This window comes from Sinohyriopsis cumingii, unplaced genomic scaffold, assembly GCF_028554795.1.
Source record: "Sinohyriopsis cumingii isolate HCF-2022 unplaced genomic scaffold, ASM2855479v2 utg002682l, whole genome shotgun sequence".
Classification (NCBI taxonomy): Eukaryota; Metazoa; Mollusca; class Bivalvia; order Unionida; family Unionidae; genus Sinohyriopsis; species Sinohyriopsis cumingii.
The window spans coordinates 411,454-432,964 of NW_028316270.1; the positions used below are offsets into that span (position 1 = coordinate 411,454).

General features: G+C 39.0%; 1 protein-coding gene across 1 annotated transcript in view; it reads right to left on the reverse strand.

Moving 5' to 3' along the window:
* The window catches only part of LOC149770125 (E3 ubiquitin-protein ligase KCMF1-like), a 32,072-nt gene extending 16,174 nt beyond the window's left edge, over window positions 1-15,898 (reverse strand). The window contains exons 1-5 of the mRNA XM_089949362.1: window positions 15,841-15,898; window positions 13,765-13,904; window positions 11,268-11,369; window positions 8,223-8,488; window positions 1,439-1,612 (exon numbers count right to left, since the gene is read on the reverse strand). Of these exons, the coding sequence (XP_089805488.1) occupies window positions 1,439-1,612; window positions 8,223-8,488; window positions 11,268-11,369; window positions 13,765-13,904; window positions 15,841-15,898 (740 nt within the window). The remainder of the gene's footprint in view (window positions 1-1,438; window positions 1,613-8,222; window positions 8,489-11,267; window positions 11,370-13,764; window positions 13,905-15,840) is intronic.
* Window positions 15,899-21,511: the final 5,613 nt, after the last annotated feature.

Below are 21,511 nucleotides of genomic sequence, written 5' to 3' on the forward strand. Positions count from 1 at the left end.
AAGGGACAGATACTCTTCTAGCCAAACAGAATTTCCAGGAATCCCAGATAAGCCTGTTTCTTCCTTTTAACTGCTGAGAACTGAAATCAACTAATATTCTTGAGAAACACCTACTTACCAAATTTAGTAACAAACAAATTGTCAACTGTCTGACTTAGTATGTTCACAAGACACCTGTTTGATTAGGACCTACAAGACATCATAAGAATTCTTTCAGTTTAAAATCCATGACCCTATAGACATCAGTAGGGGAAAAGTAAAATCAAAACAAGATTTCTGAGGAGGCCACCATACCATTCATAGATGATATCACTTTCAATTGGCACCACTCATATAAGATAAGAAATCTTTTGTTGAAAACTTTGTGCAGCTATTAAAATCCATTTCGGGCAAGTAAGGGTATCAAGATACATGAGCCATGTTGAATGAAACTTAGTTTGGCAATATTTTAATTAAAAGTCAAAATGATCATTGATGGCCATAACGGTTATCCAAGGGGTACCATATGAATTTTTAATGAAAATGTCATGTAGATGCAACCATCCATTCAGGAATAACTTGAGAAAAAGTTTTCGTTATGGCCATATCAAATGTCCAAGGGCATGTCAAATTTTCACCATTTTTATCTAGGACTAACTAGACATCAAAAAAAGTCTTTTAATAAAAAGTGATCGTCATTATGACCATGCATTCAGGAGGAATAATTATAACTGTTTTCAAGATGCTGAAAATTGGCCATAATGGATGCCACATCAGCACTATAAAACAAACTAGACATCATTAAGACCAACCAGACATCATAAGAAAACCCCATTTCAACATTGCCATCAATTCAAGTAAATATCGATAGCAAGATTTTAAGATAGCTGCTATTGTGGCCTTTTTCAATGTCAGGTTGGTGGGCTTATAAATGGGTAAAATTATTCAAAGGTACAATTTTAATGCCATTCTTCCCCTTCCAGCAAGTAAAATACATTTGATACTCCTTCAGATTCCTTCTCACTTCAGCTCATTTTAATAAACTGTTCGCATAAAAAAAAATCACATGCAACATTTAGTAAGATTTTAAGGTGGAAAGCAAACCTTTTCTTTGCTAAAACTACCGAGGTGAAACATACAGAGGCAAACCAGAATCCTGTTATTATGTGGCTTGCAAAACAATAGTTTTTAAATGTCATCATAAAATTTTAACAAATGGAGGGACAGTAGGGCTATTTTGAAAAATTGGGAAAAAATTGGGAGTCTTAAAAAATATAGGAAAAACGCGGGCAGCTGATTGATAACACTAAAGAATTATGAAAACAAATTATATGCAGCTACTACTGAGATAAAGGATCACCAACTTTGTCCAGGAAGCATTGTAAAGGCTACTGTTTCCTTCATGACAGTCTGAACATTAGATGCCAATGTTTCTTTTTCTTTTTAAAGTGAGCCTTACCTAGACAAGAGAAACTGCGAGTTTGAAGTATTACTGCTACTTGAACTACTGCCGACAGCAGCACCAGATGAGGCCCCTGTGGTTGATGACTCGGCCTGATTGCTAGATGAGGCAGGGGCACCTGATGGGGCCTTGGCTGTCTCTGGTCGTCTGGGGATCCTCTCCAACTGTTGCCTGTGAAAGAATAAAAAGAAAGCTCATGATATATTTATTCACAAAGCATCTTACTGACACACATTTTGTGCAAGTTACTGTTCCATCATAATACAAGTTATTGAATACAAACACTTTGTTTGCAGGAAGTTACTGATAGCAAACACTTACAGAAGCTGCTGAGAACAGATCATCGTGTGATGCTATCATTACTACAGACCAGGCCTCTGACTTAAAACACCTCTAATGATTGAATGGAGAGGCAAGCAAAAGTCCCCAAAGAAATCCTCACTTGCAATGTTGTTTTATTTGGAGGTGTGTGGTGTAGTTAACCCGCCAAGTGGGAGAATAAAATAATGAAACAAACCCTACAGCTAGACTAAATGTCTCAGAATAGAAATGGGGACTGATCACCCCTTAATTTGACTTGCCTAGTTTTGTCCTTTGCCCAGCCTCTTTGCAAGTTCTCTGACAATTGATCAATGAGGATGCGGGAACAGGCTTTGTAAGAGCAATGTCTCCAAAGGTCTTTTCTAAGTTACAAAGACTGTTTCTGTTCCCAGGGCCTGAATTAGAGGACATATCAAGCGGAAGAAGGCAGGAGACTTCATTGATAGCCTTGTCAAAGGATCTTGTCTTCTCTTTGACCACCGAAGGCTTTTATAAAAATTAGGATTGGGGGTTTTGTGGGATTTAATGCCATTTTCCAGCATGATAGGCTACACATGGCAGTCAATATATTTGGTGGAGGAAGACCACTTGAAAGAACCACTGATCCATGAAAATCTGTTCGCAGGCTTACTCACATACTCCTGTTAATTGAGATGACAGAGGTAAGAAAAGTGTGAGTGATCTGTAAAGGTTAGTGCTTTAGACCACTCTGACACCCATAGTGGTCTAAGGTTGACATTGCCTGGGGTGGGAGTGGGAGACAAGCGCCCCAATCCTCCAAAAAATGCCCCATACGGCTTGCGTCTCTGACTGCCTCTGTCAACTAAAATCCAGCTCCTGGCCTTCGCGAGTGGCTTAGATATGAAGCCCGGCAGACCATGTTTTCTACTAACAGGAGAAGGGGTGAAGGTGGCCCACTGGCGCCTTAAAACCAGTTGCTTCGGGTAGATGGGACTCGTAAACCTTGGATGGTAGTTCATCTAGAAGGAAAACTCCGATTCCAAACCTATGCTGCCTTGTGGCTATACACACTCATGGGAAAGGCTAAGGGAGTATACCCCAAAAGAAAATCGGGAGATGAAGTACCTAAGGCGGTCTGACATTGACTTCAATGTCATTCCGGCAACTCCTGCAACGCCATTGGTACCAAGCTGTATCGGCATTCGTCGTTCCCTTGGGCACACCAGCTGCATGGAGAGGGGGGATCTGCTGCATGGACAACAGCTGATTTTCCATACCACCCTGCCCAGGCTTCATAGCTCCACTGGAGAGGACACTCCAGCGTTGTCGTATGGCGTCGGCACAACACGAGAAGTAGCAGTTTACTGGTTCTAAGTCAAAGCTCGATTGGCGTAGATCTTGGCGCCAGGGCTTACTTCTGACGGTGGGAGAGATCATCAGGTCTCACTGGACAGCTACTGCCTGCCTCAAGCTGGGCAGCCCCCAGTCAGTAAGGTGCTGCCCACCATGGCCTGCCTGCTTCACTGGGTGCGTGGACCTTAGAGAACCATCTTGACAAGTGGGCCACAAAACTCCGCACCAGGAAAGACTAAAAGAAGAAATAAGAAGACTCCAACTCTTCGTTTTGCAACCTGGAACGTCAGGACCAGGTGTCCTGGATTGACCGCTGACCTACAGCAGATCAATGATGCACGGAAGACTGCCATCATTGACAGAGAACTCTCCCGACTGAACACTGACACTGCCTGCCTCCAGGAGACCCGACTGGTTGACAGCGGCACGATCAGGGAAGCCAATTACATGTTCTTTTGACAGGGGAAGCCCTTGAATGAACCTAGGCAGCATGGTGTAGGCTTTGCCGTAAAGAACACGCTAATCGCCTTCATTGAACCTCCATCATCAGGTACTGAGAGAATCCTTGCCCTCCGGCTGTCAACATCCTTAGGCCCGGTCAACATCTTCAGCGTGTACGCCCCAACCCTCTGCTCCACCTACGAGGAGCAGGACAAGTTTTATGAGGCTCTGGATCAGGTAATATCCAGTATCCCCAGCAATGAAAGCTTTACTTACTAGGAGACTTCAATGCTAGAGTGGGAGCTGACCATGAGGCCTGGTCCACCTGTCTCGGTTTTTACGGAAGGGGCAAGATCAACGAGAATGGTCAGCGACTGCTGGAGATGTGCTGCTCCCACAGCCTATGTGTGACCAACACTTTCTTCAAATGCAGAGAGATCCACCAGGTGTCGTGGAGACACCCATGTTCACGCCACTGGCACCAGCTAGACCTCGTCATCACCAGGCGTGCAGAACTGGCCAGTGTCCTCCTCACCTGCAGCTACCACAGTGCCGATTGTGACACGGACCATTCCCTCGTGGCCAGCAAGGTGCGAATATTACCCAAGAAGCTGCACCACGCCAAGAAGAAGGGTCACCCACGCATCAACACCTGCTGTGCAAGCAACCCTGAGAAAACACAGCAGTTCATCAGCAAACTGAAGGAAGCCCTCACCGAAGTGACATGTGATTGACTCCAAGTGGTCCCATATCTGTGACTCTGTGTACAATTCAGCCATCACAGCTTACGGGAAGAGGGAGCGAAAGAATGTCGACTGGTATGAGGCAAACTGGGAGGAGATGGAGCCCGTGACTGAGGCAAAGAGGAAAGCCCTCCTGGCATACAAGGCTGCACCTAGCCCCAGAACACTACAAGCCCTCAGGATTGCAAGGAACAATGCCCAGAAGACTGCCCGCCGTTGTGCCAACACCTACTGGCTGAACCTTTGCAACAGTATACAGACAGCTGCTGACACCGGGGATACAAGAAGAATGTATGAGGGTATCAAAAAGGCGACAGGCCCCCCCCCCCAGCTACAAGACTGCCCCCCTCAAGTCCAAGACGGGCGAAGTCAACACAGACCAGGGGAAACAACTGCAGCGATGGGTTGAGCACTATCTCGAGCTATATGCAACCCAAAACAATGTCACTGGAACTGCCCTGGACGCCATTTCAGACATGCCTGTCATGGAGGAGCTAGACACAGAGCCCACCCTGGAAGAGCTCGGAATAGCCATCGATTGCCTTGCCTGTAGGAAGGCTCCTGGAAGCGACGGCATTCCGCCTTAAGTCCTCAAGAGCGGAAAACCAGCACTGCTCCAGCCCCTACACACACTCCTCTGCCTTTGCTGGGAACAGGGATACATCCCACAGGACATGATGCCAACATCGTCACTTTGTACAAAAACAAAGGAGACCATAGCGACTGCAACAACTATCAGGGCATCTCCCTCCTCAGCATCGTTGGAAAGGCTTTCGCCCGTGTTGCCTTGGCATGCTTGCAGATCCTAGCCTTCCGCGTCTACCAAAGTCCCAGTGTGGATTTCGAGCTGGCAGGTCAACTGTAGACATGATCTTCTCACTACATCAGCTGCAGGAGAAGTGTCGCGAGCAGCAGATGCCCCTCTACATTGCCTTCATAGACCTGACGAAGGCGTTTGACCTGGTTAGTCGGAGTGGACTCTTCAGACTCCTGCAGTAGATTGGCTGTCCCCCACATCTGCTTGCTGTCATCATGTCGTTCCACGAGAACATGCATAGCACAGTGTGCTTCAATGGCGCAACATCTGAAGCATTCCCAGTCATCAGCGGAGTCAAACAAGGCTGTGTTCTTGTGCCGACGTTCTTTGCCATCTTCTTCTCCATGCTTCTCCAGTACGCATTCAAGGACTGCAGCGAGGGAGTGTACATCCATACCAGGGCTGACGGCAAGCTGTTCAACATCGCCCGTCTCCATGCTAAGACTAAAGTCACAGAGGTACTCATCTGTGAATTGCTCTTTGCCGATGATGCAGCCTTGACATCACACACGAAAGATGGACTGCAGCAGCTGGTATGCCGCCTCACCCATGCTTGTAAGGAATTTGGACTGACCATCAGTTTGAAGAAAACGAATGTCATGGCGCAGGACGCAGACTCCCCTCCCTCTGTCACCATCGATGGGTACAACTTGGAAGTTGTCGAGAAATTCACATACCTCGGGTCTAACATCTCCAGCTCACTCTCCATTGTTTCTGAGGTGAACGGTAGGATTGCCAAGGCAGCAGCAGTGATGGCCAGACTTAACCAGAGAGTCTGGAACAACCCCAACCTCACAGAGAAGACCAAACTGCGTGTCTACCAAGCCTGCGTACTCAGCTCACTTCTCTACAGCAGTGAAACATGGACCACCCATGCAAGACATGAGAGGAAACTCAACAGCTTCCACCTTAGATGTCTGCGGCGCATTCTGCACATCCAGTGGCAGGACAAAGTACCCAACACAGAAACGCGCCAACATGAACAGAATTGTTCTCCATTCTCAGCGAGAGGCGCCTTCGCTGTCTTGGCCATGTCAAAAGAATGGACCCAGGTTGCATTCCCAAGGATCTGTTATATGGGGGGGTTAGCAGAAGGTGCACGACCAACTGGACAACCACATCTGCGCTACAAAGATGTTTGCAAGAAGGATATGAAGACGGCAAACATCAATGTCAATGACTGGGAGAGCTGTGCAAACAACAGTTCCAGCTGGCGCCTAGTTGTCAGGCAGGGAGTTCAAAACGTAGAGGAAGAGAGAAGAATAAAAGAAGCTGAAAAGAGAGCTAGAAAGAAGGATAGACAAAAGCTTACTTTGGAGCTACGCCATTGTCTCCCGTTGACGGACGGATGCCAAGAAAGAAGACACCCATAATCCCTCAACCAACAGAGACATTCTCAAAAGAACTCTGGAGAGCAGTCCACTTTTGTTGGGGCACACACCCATTTTGTTCAGGCCAATACTCAAGTTCAAACCGAATTCTACTGTGTTTAGTCAATACCCCTTGAGTTTAGGACAACACCTGTGTTTTGGACAATAACCTTTGTTGTTGTAAGGTTTAACGCCATTTTTCAGTACCAGATGGGCTATACATTGCAGCCAGTATTAATGGTGGAGGAAGAACGCGGGGAAAACCCCAGAAAGAACCACCGACCCACGAGAAGCTACTGGCAAGCTTTCTCACATACCCACATTGACCGAACCTGAGACTCGAACCCAGGTAGACAGAGGTGAGATGGCAGTGATCTGTAACGGTGAGCGCTTTAGACCACTCGGCCACTCGGGGCCCCCAATAACCTTTGTGTTCCCTCCAACAGCATTTGTGTTTAGGTCAATACCCCTTGTGTTCTGGCCAATACCCACTGTGCTGAGACAAATATCTGAACATAAAGAAACATGCAAGATCTTCATACTGAACCTTTGGCTACTACAGCTGAAATGAATAACCAAAAAGAAAAATTATTGTTTGTTCACCTATCAACTTTGGCAACATCTTTTTTTTTAATTGAAAAAACAAGCAAGCAAATATGAACTATGCAAAGATTAATTAGTCTACAATATTACAACTTGCTATATGAATTAAAACAATATTGCCATTTCTATTCAATGTTATTCAGCTGCCATTCAAAAACTGCCCTTCAGACTGGCAATGAGCATGGTATGGAACAATGACATCTCAAAGTCATGGCATTTATGTACCAAACACCATTTCCAAATTTCATTCAACTGACCATGGTCATGTGATTTTCTTTGGGAACAAAATTACTTCTTAGAGAATATGCAATAGTCTCTGCATTGAGCTTAACAAGTAGTTGAGCATTACAGTGATTCTTCACCTGCAGTCCATCTTCAGTACTAAAGAAAAACATTTGGTCCTAAAGAGTTTGAAGATTAATTAGGAGATAAAACTAATTATGATTATGCAACACTTACCTGCTATTATTACAGTGTAATCATTTTTGGGGAATTCTTTTCCCCAGTCCAGACTAATTATTCCCTCCTCCAATAATAATGAAAGGCAAGAATTCAAAAGAACATAATCCTAGTTTAACTCCTTAGTCACAGGAATCATGGAAAACCATACCCCTTTTGACGAGTACGTGGAGTACTGTACATCAGAGCAAGGTGGGACTGCTGAAGCTGAACCTGCTGTCTGAGAACTTGGAAGGTTTCATAGGGCAATCAACTGGGCATTTTTCATGGCCTGTTTTGAAAGGTATGGAGCTGCTTCCAGGGACTAAAGACATTTGTCGGTTTATAACAATCATTCTGGAACTGTCCAAAAAATAATCTACTGATAAGAGTGAAAGTTGATCGTTGCTGCAGCAAGAGATTAGTTAAATGGCACAGACCAAAACTTCAGTAAATCATGTTATAGTACTCAAATACCTGTCTAAAATTGATGTTGATAGCTCAAGTCTTCTGAATTACTGTAAGCAGAACTATGAAAGCATCTAGTGTACACTGAATAGTGTGAATGAACGTGTACCTAACGATCCAAATGCAGATGGAAGACTAGTTACTGTGAATTTAAAAAACAGTCTAGATACAGTAATATATATTCCAGTCCTATTCTGAGATATATGCTTGGCTTCTATTGATCTGCCATAGTCAGTGATCACCAAAGAAAGAGGAGAGTAGCTAACCTTGTTGATTGCAGTTGCATCTCTAACTGTTGTAGCTGTGATGATACACTTTGTGCAGCAGCAGCCCTACTTCGAACACTTGACAGCTGTGACAAAAGTTCAGCTATTGGATCCATGCTCTCTCGTCCACTGGGAGAAAGTCCTGTCAAACTAGCTCCTCCTGAGGAAAAATGCATGTTTGTGGCCCGTCGTGTACGAGTGCTACCCACTCCTCGCCCAGGGTGAGGTATTCTACGTACATGTCTTACTCCTCCTGCTGGTTCATCGTAAACATTTATTAAGGATTCTAATAGAAAAATTAACGTGTACTTTAGAACCAATTTAAAAATAATTTTACTTGTAAAGCATTATTGTTATTTTAGATAGTTAATGACTTTACAAGATATACATATTATTCAAAATCAATTTTTTTCTACACTTACCAAAGATGTTAGAATTGTGCAGTATTTTCTCCATACTGTATTGCATTATTCAATGTGAGCACCACATGCTACCAAGTTCATGCACATGTGAATATTTGGTTATATTTTTGTTTGCGGTTTATTTGCATATGGTTGTGCATTTCCCAGAAATGAAAACAATATATTGATTTCAACAGATAAATATCTGATATGTTGTTGCAATCTGAAATAATTCCCCAGTGTGTCAGCAATGAAAAGAAACATTGTCATAAATTTAGAGCATTACTGTTGATGATTTGTGCAGAACTCAAAAAGAGGTATGTAATGTAAAAAACAAATACCTCTTTTTTCCCCCATGGCATAATTTGTACAAACAGGCAAGCCCTTTATGACACTATTCTATCTATGAAGTTGATAAAATTCTGTTGCACAATACTGGGTGGCTAAAAAGCACCAATTCAAAATAAAGTTTCAAAAACATGATAGTACAAATTGCAAAAACTTTAGTACAATCAATGCTTCAAAATAACCGGGAATATCTGTGCTGTAAGACAAAAGAAAAAAGGTAAACATTACAATGTCTAAATAAGGTACATGAAAAATAAGATAAAGGTTAAAAGTATAAAATTCTAAAAATGTAGAATCAACCTTTGTTACATAAAATACATAAAAAGTCCTAGATTTCCTCTGGCAGTTTGTGAACATTTTTAATGAAGTTCACAAAGAAATTGTGAAACTGTCAGTGGACATTAGCATCGTAAGCACTCTGATTCAGGTTCACGCTTTAGGAGGATCAAGCATGCATCCTATATAACGGCAACACAATAACATGTCATCTCCATGCTTTGTTTTATAAGAGTGACACTCCAAAAGTGTTTGGTGGAGTTTTCATTGCATATATTTTTCTGAGTTTATAGAACACTGATTTCTTGTGATATAAATGGCATGTGAAACTTAGGGTTTTCTAATGTTTTCAGTGTGGAAAGGGAATCCAAAAAGTTTCTTTTTTCAAACAGATTCTAATGTAGTCAAATTTCTGAATTTCTGCAGTCAATGTGGAAGCTTTGTCCAATAAATGGCCCAAGATGGTGCCATGGGGTATTGTAACAGTAGCTGCAAAACTGCCTCCATCTTTAAAACATTCTGTATGCAGGGATTTATGACTATTATTCAAGGCTCCAAGTACACTGATCAACACCAAGAAAAAAAAAAAAAAAACATCAAGCTTTTGGAATGCTTTTGTTGTTGTTGTTGGGTTTAATGCCACTTTTAGCACAAGATAGGCTATACATGGTGACCAGTATAAATTGTGGAGGAAGAACCCAGGAAAACCTCAAAAAGAACCATCGACCCATGATAAGCTACTGGCAAGCTTTCTCATGTAACCACACTGGCTGAGCCCGAACCCTAAATCCATGCTGACAGAGGTGAGATGGCAGTGATCCATAACGTTGAGCGCTTTAGACTACTTGGGGCTCCTTCTGGAATATTAACAGATCAGATTTAAAATTCTGCATGGCGTTCAATATGGAAAGGGAATAAAATAAAAGATTTTGAAATTTGTGTTTTTTTAGTTCAAAGCTCTGAGTATGGCTATAATTTCTGCAGTAAAAATTACATCTAAGATTTAAAAGAATTTAACCCAATTTCTTCAATCCATTTTAAACTCTGCTAAAGTTAATTTATATTTCATGTTCAACAGTATGTACACTCTTTAATTTACAGCAGATGAAAAAGTAATTAATAAATAATGAGCACTCACATATTGAATTAAGGCATTTCACTATGTTATTAATTTTGATGTTGAACAGGCCGACTGACAATATGCTGCCCTAAGGTACACCCAGTTCCTGTGGAAAGGTGCTGACTATCTTAACTTTGAAGTTTCTACCTTACAAAAATTGGCAATACAGTTGGTTAGGCAGCTTAAGGTAAAACACACAGAACTTGTTATTTTGCCAAAACCATTGGCAATACACTTGGTTAGGCAGCTTAAGGTAAAACACACAGAACTTGTTATTTTGCCAAAACCATTGGCAATACACTTGGTTAGGCAGCTTAAGGTAAAAGACACAGAACTTGTTATTTTGCCAAAACCATTTTCCTTCTTTCAGTCCCAATGAACAGGCCTTTAACCTTCTGAGCTTGGCAAGGTTTCTTCCTTTCCCCAATTACAATCTTCATACCCAGTTTGGCAATGGTACATGGTAGAGAACCTGAGCTTATGTGCGGAAACAAAATAGGGTATTGATGGATGGACCAACATGATATGCTCTGCCTTATGGTGGGTATGTAAAAACTTGTTAAAAGATTCCAAAATAATATCGGACAAATTAAAAATCTACTCATATCAACTACCTATGGATAGCAGGTTGCAAAACAAAATTTCGGCCACCTCTTTCAAGTGATGTTTGTTTTGCACATCATACTCATAAGCTTCCTAAGATGGATGGATGAACAGTGGAATAGATACAAAGGACCATAGGGTGATGCCCCTGTACACAAAATATACTGTAAAATCAAAATACCAAAGTCCTGCCTTTTGCACACACGATAATTTGAGAAATACGTCATTTACAGTTCTTCATTATGTGGTCTGGTATGTTTTGTGCATTAAAATACATTTTGTGCCATTTAAGGATATGAATTCTCTAGGTGCTCGGTGTTCTAATGTCAAGTGAGCAGAGAAGTCCTCTGTCACATGATTAGGGTCTCCTCCTGGAAGGGCAGCACAGATCGGGCAAACCTGAAACACATGTATACTTTCTGCGTTAATGCTGTATCATTAAAGACAAACAAAACTGCAATTAGCAGTAAATGGTTCTGAAGATGAGTCTGTATAATTTACAAATTAATAATACATAATTGCAATTAGTATATTTCCAGAACTTGAATTAACTGAAAATCTTACAATCAAACAGATCATTAACATTTGAAACAAGTTGGCCTACCATAAGACTTAGTGGCACTAGATTTTTCTGAAAACAATTTCCACAATTTGAAAAGGCCATAGCAACATTATTACATTCACTATTCTATGTAAAATGTAACCATACTGAAAGCATATTTTTAAAAAAATTAAAAATTCACTGAAATCTTTGCTTTTTCAAAATATTCTACTATATTCCCCGTAGCTCTTTGTTACAGAATCTCAAGAATTGTTTTTCAAACATGTCAATGACTATATTTGCAAGGCCATCACTAGACACATCACTGTTATTACATGAGTAATTAGTCATAATCAGTCTGATCATCATTCTAGTTTTGTCTCGAGCTCTGCCTCAAAGTATGCTGATATCTGACTCTGCTTATCAAGAAATATAACTGCAACACCAACATTTAGGTACAGCTGAGGAAGAGACAAGGTCTTTACAGTGGTCATCTTTCTCTTATTGGTGCAACATTCCAATGAAGAAGTGGCATGCTTGGATTAAAATCCCTTATTTCTGGGGATGGCAAATGAATTCTCTGACGGCCTGATCATATATGCATCGTTTTACATGTGATCTGTGACTGAACCATGTTTACTCTCAAAAGTGGTCTTTATGTAAATTATCAAGAAACTGATAGTAAGAATGTTTGATTTGCCATTTTATCTCCTTTGGTTTCTGTGTTCTTCCCTTATCTCTCAACTAAGGGGGTTTATATTTGCCACATCTGTCTTTTGGTATATACAAAATGTAGTAGCATGTTACTCAAACAGAACTGCACAAAAATTTAGAAAGATTTGTTGTTGTTGTTGTGGGGTTTAAGGCTATTTTTCAGCACACAATAGGCTATACATGGTGGCCAGTATTAATGGTGGAGGAAGAACCCGGGAAAACCCCCGAAAGAACCACCAACCCAAGAGAAGCAACGGGCAAGCTTTCTCACATACCCACATTGGACAAATCCAAGACTTGAACCCACCCAGACAGAGGTGAGAAGGCAGTGATCTGTAACAGAGAGCGCTTTAGACCACTCAGCCACTTGGGGCCCCCTTTAGAAAGATAAAGCCATCCAAATAAATGCATAATTACGTACAATGAGAGTTTAACCAGCTGCAGCCGAATGAACATGCAGAAATTATGTACAATGTACACAGATGGAAGAGGTATATTTGACACAGTACATTCACTGAGGTTATCTGTAGGATTTAATAAGAACTATGAAGCCATTAAAAAGAAAACAGTGGACAGAATTTCAACAAGAGATCAAGGTGGGTCTGAGATCTGGGCCTGGAAAGAACCACCTACCCATGAGAAACTACTGGCAAGCTTTCTCACATACCCACACTGGCTGAATCTGAGACTTGATCCGGCGCAGACAGAGGTGAGATGGCAGTGATCCGTAATAGAGAGTGCTTTAGACCACTCAGCCACTTTTAAAGTTTGTAAAGTGGTGTTGATTTGTCCTTTTTTCTGATCCAACATGCTTTGAAGTTTGAAAAGATCCATCTGCTTTAACATCTTACATCATATAACATCCACAACTCGCACTGTGATGGGCTTCGCTCAACATGTGCTGGCCATTTTTTTTTAAAAAGTAAAGGCTGTTATGCTAACTAACTAGCTTATCAATAATGTATCTGTGAGGTAAAGATCCAATTTGAAGAAACCCATCTATTTTCTTGGAAATGGGTCATATACAGTTGCTATAAATAGCAAATAAGGAAAGTAATTTAAGTTATTCTTAAGCAGCAGTCATCGTTTTAGAATATGACATTTATATGAGTGAAATTCAAGAAAAGATAATAAAAATGACAAAAACAACTTTTTATTGTTTTATTTTTATTTTTTATTGTATCAAAAAAGTGTAATCCATACACAGACATGTACAGACATGTGTAAAACATAATTGGGGATGTAACTATGCATAACAATTATGCGAAAAGCATTATGGTAGGCATGCATGTAATATATAGATAGAAAGATCTTTTTTTCTGTTTTTCCAGGCAGACTTGATTCAAAGGTAGCAGAGAGAGTTATCTTAATGTAATATGATGAGGCATTGTACATAATGCAGAAACCTTTGAGTGAGACTTGTCCTATTCAAAAATATACTATGGTTAGTTTGATATACAAACAATATCATATTCAAAAGATAAGCTGTGGAATAATACACACTCAGATTTGTGGCCACTGATGCCAACTGTCACTTACCACTTCGTTTGAAGCATCCATATGTTCTGTTGTCACATGTTCCTGCAAACTGACTTCAGTAAATCCCATTTTACTGCAGTAGGGGCAGGTGAAAGACTGGGGTTGCTCTGGTGACAGGGCTTCTCCTCCATAAAATATCTCTGAGAAAATGAAGAGAAGACAAGGTTGTTAAAAAAAAGACTCACAAGTGTACCAAAAAAGTGTACTTTTAATAAAAGTAAATTTGATCAATATAAGCAAAGAAGACATTTTACACATAACTAAAAACCTCACAGGAAATTGGAATTAAAAAATAAAGACAGGGAAGAAATTTAGAGAAATACAATTCTAGCGGGTTGTTGGTTCCAAGTCCTCTGGTCTTGGCCCTGGGTTCTAAGCTATTTATTGACACTCACTATAGGAACCATGGTCCACTAGACTACTTAAGGCTGCAAATTGCAATAAAAGTTCAGAAATTTTGTCAATTCAGGAAGAAAATCAACAATAGCAGTATGACCAGATCACAAACCATTGAGTACTGTACCTTTTATTTCATGCGTATCTGATTTGAGCTCGCATGTTATTTAAATAGAATAATGGCACACTGGCTATGTCAAATAAATTGCTCTTCCATTGGGGCCCAATAAAAAGACAATTCTCATTCAGAACTAGCACAATTCCTTCTTTCCAGTTCACATAAATATGCTGAACAGCACAATTTTTCACATATGGGTATTCAGCTGAGGTGAAAACTCAGTTTTCTTCGTTAAAGCAGGCATGAAATTTTTGACCTAAATATGGGATACTGAAAAGACTAAGTATTGGGACATGAAAAAAATTAATTTTTTGTCCCAAGATTTATGTGCATTTACAAAATTATAGCATTTTTAGTGTCCCAACACATACAGACATATAAAAAAATGTAAAGACAAAATTGGCAAGACCATCATACTGCACACAGCAGTGACCAGCTCTTGTTCATCTACCATGTCAAGAAACTGTTATAAACCACTATGATTGTATTTATGTTATTATTTTGCATGTGCATATTTTCTGATTTTTCTGAAATAAAAGTAAATAAAAACTTCAATAATTCACAAAGCACTTTAGAGTTTACCGGGCAACTGGGACCATAATATAGTGTACAGACCAGTACTTACACAATGCAGATTGTATATCCTTGTTTATTCCCAAAAATACTAGATGCAGGTATTTTGCTTTATTCACCATTTTTACCAAATCTTGTTCTTCCAAATCACATTTTAAAAAAGATATCAATTGCTATTTCATTTACTTTGACCAATGTGCTCAAGAGTTACCATTTTATTCCCTCCAGAGATATAACTGATCCAACAACATGATGTAAATCATATGAAATGACACACATCTTTAACTCATTAACCCCTGGTGCTGCATTTATGTGGCAGGAGGTATTAGCCTACTGCCAAGCTGTGTAGCGTCAAGGTCATGTATGATGTACTAAAGTGGGTGGTATTATAGAAAGGTAGACAGATGTAGCTCTACAATGATACCAAATAGTCTGGATGTTTTAGTTGCATTACAAAATACAGAGGGAAAAACCCAAGTTTTTGGACCAGTTTTTTTTTTATAAACCCAAAATTTGCATGTGGTCAGAATCCAATTTTTTGTCTGGATTTTAGACTTTTTGGCCTCAGATCTAAGGCAGACAGGTCTGAACTGCACACAGATTGGAAAACCTTTGCATAAAGTAGGATAAGGTGGGCATTTGGAATAAAGAGTGGTCTATATATGAAAATGATGGGTCTGTTAAGAAAACAAAACAAACAAACCAACCTCCAACTTTTACCCTTCTGCTCATGTGCAAGGAAAATAGCCAATGAAAAATGATGTTTCTAACACATCTAGGCATTAGGCAAATGGAAAATCTCTTGAAGTCGATGTATTAGGATGTATTCAAAAATAGTCCCAAAATGTGTTTCCTACTCGCATTTCAGGCGAAAATAACAAAAACCTCCAGGTGATAATGAGTTAATTATACAAGTCGTATAACTAGCACCCAGCATATTTGCTTAAATGATCATCATTGGAACGTTTTAGTTCTGTATTTCGGCTTACTGTAACACAAATCTGTAAGTTTCAACACGGTATTTATTCCACCTGTGATTTTGGACATGCTGTAATTATATGCAAGCGTTGAACTAAATGCTATTAGTAATTTTTTTCTTGTCATACTGGGAACACAGATTTAACAAGTTAGTTATTTACATTTTCAAGGCAAAATAATGTCATATTACTGGTGCACTGACACAAAATACTAATGCAATAATGGTTAAACAAACAATAATAAACTGATGACAAAAGGGATAGGTTACTGTAAATGCTTACAGCAATCCGCTAATGCCCAACTCTTGCTATCAATCAAATTATAGACATCTGAATGGGGTAGAAATAATAAAGAAATAGTTGAATAGTAGAATATTAAATATATTTATTGACTTTTCAAACATATTATATCAATTAAAAACATTCCTATGTAACAATTCACGATGATAGTCTCTTAACAACTACAATCACTATTTCTTAAATGTCATTATGACTGAGAAAATACATTGATTGACAAGTAGGAAAAAAAATGCTGAAGGTGTCCCAAGACTTATACATGAAAAAAAATTGCTTTAATTGTGTCCCAACATTTATAGGTTGTTCTTGTTGTTGTTAAAGGGTTTAACTCCATTTTAGCACAGGACAGGCTATACATGGTGGCCAGTATAAATGGTGGAGGAAGAACCCAGAAAGAACCACCGACCTATGAGAAGCTACCGGCAAGCTTTCTCACATACCCAGATTGGCCAAGCAAGAGACTTGAATCCATGCAGACAGGTGAGATGGCAGTGATCCATAATGGTGAGCACTTTAGACCACTCAGAGCCCCACATTTATAGGTCATAAAAAATTACCTTTGAAAATAATTTAGGATATCACATGACTTATAGTGTCCAAAGATTTAGTCATTATGGCACTATTTGTTTTTTCTTCTTGAGTAATTTTTCAAATCATCTAAGTGGAAACTGAAAACACAACATGGAAACTTTATCATTCAATATCAATTGAAACATGTAAATATAATAATTTCTGCCCCCCCCCATAAGAGAGATTTCAGTCAAATATAAACAATAAAACACAATCTAAAATTTTGAAAGCAAATGCAACTGAAACTCATTTTAAACAAACAGAAAGCAATACAAGTTCACAGCCTTCCAAATAATTCAACTTGTAGTGCTTTACATACAGTACTGCTCATGGCATTTTCTTTCCTCCATGCACTGCAGTGACGATGGAAAGAGCAGGGAGAAAAGTCCTTCTACCTTCTCCCAGCACATCCCAACTGAGTTGCAATGGCTTATCACAGACAAGAGCTCTGCACACCACGCTTTCTCAAAGTCAAATCCAACCAGAATCTCCACAACAGTGGATCTGACAGTGTTATTAAAGTATTAATGTTTATGACCCAAGCAACCATGTGCTACATAGTTACAGAGTTTGAGAGAAAGAGAGAGAGAGATGGCATGGTGGGATAATGAGTAAATTATGTGGCTGCCCTTATAAATTAACAGACATTTTTCTTCTTTTTGTCCTAATTCTTCCAAACCAAATTTTATACAACATCGACATTTTAGGCAAAATGTTAAATCAAAATACATCATCTAACCCTTCTGAGTGAGATCGAGCTCACAACTGCTGAAGACATGTATATCTGCACATTTTCACAATATATGCATCCCATCGAACTATCTAAACTACATGAACAATACTGTACTGTACTGCTTTGATTACTGTAGAACACATCAAGTCACATCTCTCTTTGGGACAGAATATTTATTTTCTTAAAGTGTTTTCCTCTGATTTTGTGGGGAAGAAAGAAGCCCCTACTCTGTACATAATCTTACTTGAATTTTTTATGTAATGAAAGGAAAAGAATTTCTAGCTCCTGTACCCCCCCCATTAAATAATCAGTCCCTAACTGTACAGGTGTAGTAGGCTTTTTTGTTGCAGAATCTAACAGTCTCCCAAGTTGTTAATATTCAACCTTGTAAACATGTGCTGTTGTGACAATGAGTACCACCCATCACTACTTACAAATTAAGCAGGTATTTCGCATCAGTGTTAATTTCCTGTTCTTTTCTTTATTTTAAATAGTAGTGGTCTGCTCTTGGAATTTAACTATCCATATCTTGGAAAAATACTTTCCCTCTGCAACACTAAGATTAATTTATAGTTCTCAAGTTTGTTAAGATTTATCTGAATAAAGTAAAAATGTAAAATTCCTAAAATGCCAGTGATCATTACATAAAAATCTTGGTCTCCAGTGTATAAACATTACTAGGAATGCACATAAATTTTTAATGTTGCATATAACTGCAAACAGAGTACTTCATTAGATGCCGATAAAACTTTCTAGACACATACATACTGATTATACAGTACTGTTATTTAAGCTCTTATTTTCTTATTGTCCACATACATAATTGACACAAAAATTATGATTTTTTAAATGGTACCCAGTTGTCAATCACACTTGACATCATAGACTTTCCTCAGGCAGTCTGCATTCATTGGTCAGGGAAAAACTGATCAGTAATGTTGACCACCCCCATTCACAATGGAGTTGTCAAAGATGTGCCTGCTGAGGTGCATATGCGATCTGCAGAGCACGCATGGAGGGGAATTGAGTGCCCCACTCCAACATGTGGTGAAGAGAAAAATTGCAGGAGCTGTACAGCCTCCTAATGCTAAGTGTTATGTCAAGACTAGTTGCTAGGAAAAATAATAATAGATCATCGTCTGACTACATGTCATGAGAGTAACCTCAAGTCTAGATTTGCTTTCATTATTTGAGTCTCTCAAAGTGACTGGATGACACTTATTTCCAGGAATTCACGATAGACCATTTCTTCCATTTAACTGTGGAAATGTTGAAACCATCTCTGATATTCTTCAGCAATAACGAGATTTTCAAATTAGCTGATGTGGTGGACATATTGGATGTCTGATTGGCACATTTCTCACTAAGGACAAAACAGACATATGATGATCATCCATCCAGGTGGAGTAGCATCTACAAGATTTGCAAGGCAGCCATACTGAATGTATGAATTCCATCATTTTCATTTAGGACTGTTAAGTGTTTAGGCTTGAATAAACAGTAACACAAGAAAGAGTGAAAACAACAAGCTTTTAAAAAATAACAAATAATTTTTTCCCTGGAAAAATACTGTAAAAATGAAAAAATATGAGAACTTACAGTTTCCAGAATCAAATCCAAATTTAATACAAGAATAATCAACGAATAAAGTTTTTGCAGTCCTAATATTGAAATGTTCCAGTGATTCCAAGTTCGAATCCCGACGAAGAATCCAAGATGGAAGGCGACGATGTATGCTGTAACCTGTACTGTGTTGATGTCTACAGTTCCTTGTAGAAACATAATAATTAATCCTTCAGTCATGGAAATCCAAATAAAATTTTCAATGAAAGTCTGTGTTCAAGAGTTCTGTATGAATACAATAATATTTCCTGAGAAACGAATTAATCTTCTAGAGTCCAAATAATCTGAAGGAAAATTAACATATAACTAAAAAACTCAAAACTTCAATGCTGGTCCTAACAGAAGAAAACAACTTGACATCAAGTGTTTAAAAGCCCTGGACTCTTGAGATCTCTCTCTCTCTCTCTCTCTCTCTAAAAGTATTGCACAATTTCAGAAATGCCTAATTGTGAAATATACTGAGAAATAGAGGATGATGTGATTATGTTTACATGTAGAAGTCACATAGCTCCTATATATCCTTGATAAGAACCAATCATTTTATTCCTAGAAAAAGTTTTTTACTTGACCCTCATTCAAGGCCAGGAACTATGTCAAAAATAGAAACAAGTTTCTATTATTAGATATCTAAGGAAAACTCAGGTCATCCTGAATTTTCTGGAAAATGTCAAATTCCTAGTTGTTGTTGTTGTAGGGTTTAACGCCATTTTTCAGCACAAGATAGGCTATACATGGCGGCCAGTATAACTGGTGGAGGAAGAACCCTGGAAAACCCAGGGAAGAACCACCGACCCACGAGAAGCTACTGGCATGCTTTCTCACGTACCCACGTTAGCCGAGCCTGAGACTCGAACTCACGCAGACAGAGGTGAGATGGCAGTGATCTGTAACGGTGAGCGCTTTAGACCACTCGGCCACTCGGGGCCCCCAAATTCCTAGTAAACAAAATTACATTATATTGACATGTAAAGAAAATAAAAAAGACTCTAAAACCCATAAACAATAAAATCAAAGCAAACACAACTTAAATCAAATATAAATTAAATCAAATATATGTAATAGGACCACAAAAATATCAATAGATGTGGTATGCTAATCAAGCACCAAAGCGGTCATTTGCTGGCTCCCAATTATTTTATTAATTTTAAATAGAGAAAAATCATTTTGTTTGTCCTTGTTATTCAAGTTGCATTTTCTATTCTAAACTGGTAATAATACTTTATCTGAGTAGTCTTTATGCATCTCTCAGCTTTTATGTATACTTCTTGGCATGCCAACATGCTTAGGGGGACTTCTAAACAAAGCATTTGAGGCTAAAGGAAACTTCTTGGTCCTAATTGTTTATCGGATGCTGCTGTTGCCATCAAGTCTCTTAATAGCATCTGATCAATGTAAATTATTTCAAAATCTGATTTAAGCAATGTTAGATTGTGTAACTTTCCTAGACAAAAGACAAGAATCACGTTACTATACCAATTCTGTTCTATAAAAGTTATGCAAGATGCACATATGTTAGTTATATGTAATCAAATTATAGACCATCCTTAATTGGAAATGCTCTATCTATTTCAGTTAAATTAGGTGCATGTAAATGCTATCCTCTTGAAATAACAATACACAAGAATCACTAAACAGTAATTAGGTTTAATGACTGCCATTTCACCAATATCATGTAATTTGCACCCACAGGGCCTCTGCTAGGCTTTGCGTTTGGTGACAAATGCGAAAGAATTTTGAAAGTGGTGCTATTTTATATTGACTGACGAAAGTTGCTGGCAAATTCTTTTTATAAAGTAATTTTTTTATTATTTTTCACTGATATAAGCGACTTGAGCCACTTAATACCTGTTTTCAAAATCTGTGACAGTCAGTGAATCATATCGGTAGATGACAACATTATTCGAACATATTGCTGCTAACTGCAAGCTGTCAGTCAGTTTTGAAAAGCAATTAAATGTGATTAGTAGGAAATAAGGAATGATCAGGGAGACATTATTGTTGAACAGGTTGGCGAAAAGATTTGGTGTTATTTTCACAAATTGTTAATTTATATTTATTGCAAACTGAGTGTGAGACACACTTGGGACTGCTCAGTGTTATAGGGATTACTCTGAAAACACGTTTTTGTGGTCTGAACTTAACTAACATAAGATGTCGCTACAAGGATGCCAGTTGTCGACTGTAAAGGATCCAAGTCGCTTATATCAATGAAACATTAAAAAGTTACTTATTAAAACAAGCCTATATCAAGCTCAAAGAATATGGTTAAACTAGCTCTGAAAAACAAAGATTTATATCCTGCTGCATCTTAGACACCTACAAGGTTATTTGTTGCCCCTATTTCTACTACAGACTGTGGGAGGGGGTTCAGTCACCAGAATCTGATCAAAACAACTTATGAAATTCTATTGGTATATCTACTCTGAACAATTTTATGAGAATTTCTATCGATGGGCCCAG